Raw genomic sequence first — 2500 nt, 5'->3', positions numbered from 1 at the left:
CATGCGTGGCATGTTATATGAGCTTTTTTTTTTTTTAGTTTTCATGTTTGTTTTTTACACTATGTGGATCGTGTGATAACAGACATTTAGCGTTTATTTTATGCTGGAAAATATTTACAAATAGAAGGACACGAAGGATACGAAGAGAACATCGTGAATCCCAGAGCAAAAAAAAAAAAAAGAAAATAAATGAAATTAAATTTAAAAAATAAACGCATCTTGGCCACAATTTAAGGAGCGAAAGATGGACATAGTCGAAGAGACAACAGATGGATATTTAAAGTAGTGAAATAGAGACCTTAGCATAGTAAAAGAAGGCAGGGGAGAAGGAAAATCACCCTTGGAAAGATAAGAAGTTTGGTTCGGGAGCCTCACGCAGGATGCCCGGCCAGCAGACGGATAAGACTTGAGACGTGGAATCTTCTGTCCCACAGTGGAGTCACACAAGTTGGTAGCCGTGAGGAAGAGATTTAATCGATACAGACAAACAATAATACCGACCTGAGGTAAAGAAGAAAACTGTGTACTCTGGATATGACATATTTGACTTGCGACTAATGCGCTAACAGAAAAAAAAAAATTCTTTTCCTTTTCTTACGATGGCTAGCTTGGCATACAACCAACTCGTCACTTGCACGAATACAAAGTTTATAATGTGCTGTGATTTTTGTTGTACATTTGTTAATATAAGTATTGTAAGGTAGAAGACATTGTTTTACTACACTAACAAGTAACGAAAGATTTTTTACTTAATAAAGTCTCGCCATCCGACCGTTTTATTGTTTGTAATGGCGATTTTGGGACAGTTTTTTGGTTGTGAGCCACGTATTTGTCCGATGAGACACTTCACAGTGGCAACACCTGTCATTGTTTCTCATTTCCCACACTGTCCTTGGCTCGCCTCATCCGCAGCTGCCGCTCATGTCATGTGGAAGTCATCCATAATTAGGTGGATGTCATAAATGGAAATGAGGTGTGCGAGGGGTGCGAATGAGCTGGTGGGGCACAAAGGACTCGCAAGGAGGAGTCAGCCGAGCCTTGGGCAGCATTACCATTCCTCCTCGTGTCTCACTCTCGCCTCCCCCAAGCCAGCCTGTCCTCGGGGTGTCTGATAATCATACAAATACCAATGTATGCATACCATCACATAAAATACCTCCTCTATCCCCAAGAAGTGTTTTTTTCTTTACTCTCTCTCTCTCTCTCTCTCTCTCTCTCTCTCTCTCTCTCTCTCTCTCTCTCTCTCTCTCTCTCTCTCTCTCTCTCTCTCTCTCTCTCTCTCTCTCTCTCTCTCTCTTTCCGTACTTTTCCGGAATCAAGACCAATTCCCTCAACGCAGAGGTGAGTTCTGACGCCAAAGAGGTACTGGACTCCTCCTCTCCCCTCTTTCCCTTGATATTCCTCTCCTTCCATGATCTTTTCCCGTCATCTCCATCACTCACAGGAAAGAAAAAAAACCGGGTTCAGTGCCACGCAGAGAGAGAGAGAGAGAGAGAGAGAGAGAGAGAGAGAGAGAGAGAGAGAGAGAGAGAGAGAGAGAGAGAGAGCGAGCTTATCACCAGATACCACTCAGCCTCGGTCACCCGCACCTCTTATCAAAGGCAACAGCCGACCAGACATGTTTACTTAATCGCTTAGACTGATTGGTTCCGTGTCCTTGGAATAGCAACTTCCTTGGTGTCCCTCCCCAAGGAAAGACGCCAAGGAAGGACACCCCCTTCTGTTCTTACTTGAAAAATATATATGTCACCAGTTGAATATTACCATTTATTTACTTTTTATTTCTTTCATGTTCCTGGATATATGAAATAAAAATTCTCTCTCTCTCTCTCTCTCTCTCTCTCTCTCTCTCTCTCTCTCTCTCTCTCTCTCTCTCTCTCTCTCTCTCTCTCTCTCTGTGACACAGACCACACGTGAATAGAAAGAAGACAAAAGGGAAAATATCAATGTTTTCCCATCTGTTATGTTACGTAGTCTCTCTCTCTCTCTCTCTCTCTCTCTCTCTCTCTCTCTCTCTCTCTCTCTCTCTCTCTCTCTCTCTCTCTCTCTCTCTCTCTCTCTCTCTCTAACCACAACCTTTTCTACGCTCCCAACAGACGCCGGTGTGTGAGACAGAGGAACACGCCCTCCCGCAGTCTCCGCCCATGACTCACTCCATCTTCCTTCAGGCCTGCGTCGATTCCTTCCAGCACGTCAATCTTTCGGCTCATGGTAAGTTAACATTCAAGATTCTCGCCCTCCTCCTCCTCCTCCTCCTCCTCCTCCTCTTCCTCCTCCTCCTCCTCCTCCTCGCTTCTATCACTTAATTTCCTCATAGCGTTAAGTTACCTCGTTTATGGTTTTGCTTCCTGGCTACGGTGTAAAATATGAAAAAAAGGGAGATGAAAATAAATTACTGAAAAGAAATTGGTTATTAGACACGATGATAGGTGGCTGGAATTGACTCCTTAATGAGGTTGTTAGTGCCGAGTTAATAGGGAGTTTTGAAGGGATTTTAGGC

At 43.7% G+C, this 2500-nt stretch overlaps 1 protein-coding gene across 1 annotated transcript in view; it reads left to right on the top strand.

Moving 5' to 3' along the window:
• LOC135115006 (PDF receptor-like) overlaps positions 1-2500 on the top strand; it is a 204804-nt gene that overhangs the window by 76372 nt on the left and 125932 nt on the right. The window contains 1 exon segment of the mRNA XM_064031418.1: positions 2097-2211. Within this exon segment, the coding sequence (XP_063887488.1) occupies positions 2145-2211 (67 nt within the window). The 5' untranslated portion in view covers positions 2097-2144.

Source organism: Scylla paramamosain, chromosome 28 (assembly GCF_035594125.1).
Source record: "Scylla paramamosain isolate STU-SP2022 chromosome 28, ASM3559412v1, whole genome shotgun sequence".
NCBI lineage: Eukaryota > Metazoa > Arthropoda > Malacostraca > Decapoda > Portunidae > Scylla > Scylla paramamosain.
The sequence above is the reverse complement of the archived record's forward strand: the minus strand, read 5'-3'. Positions and strand labels throughout refer to the sequence as shown.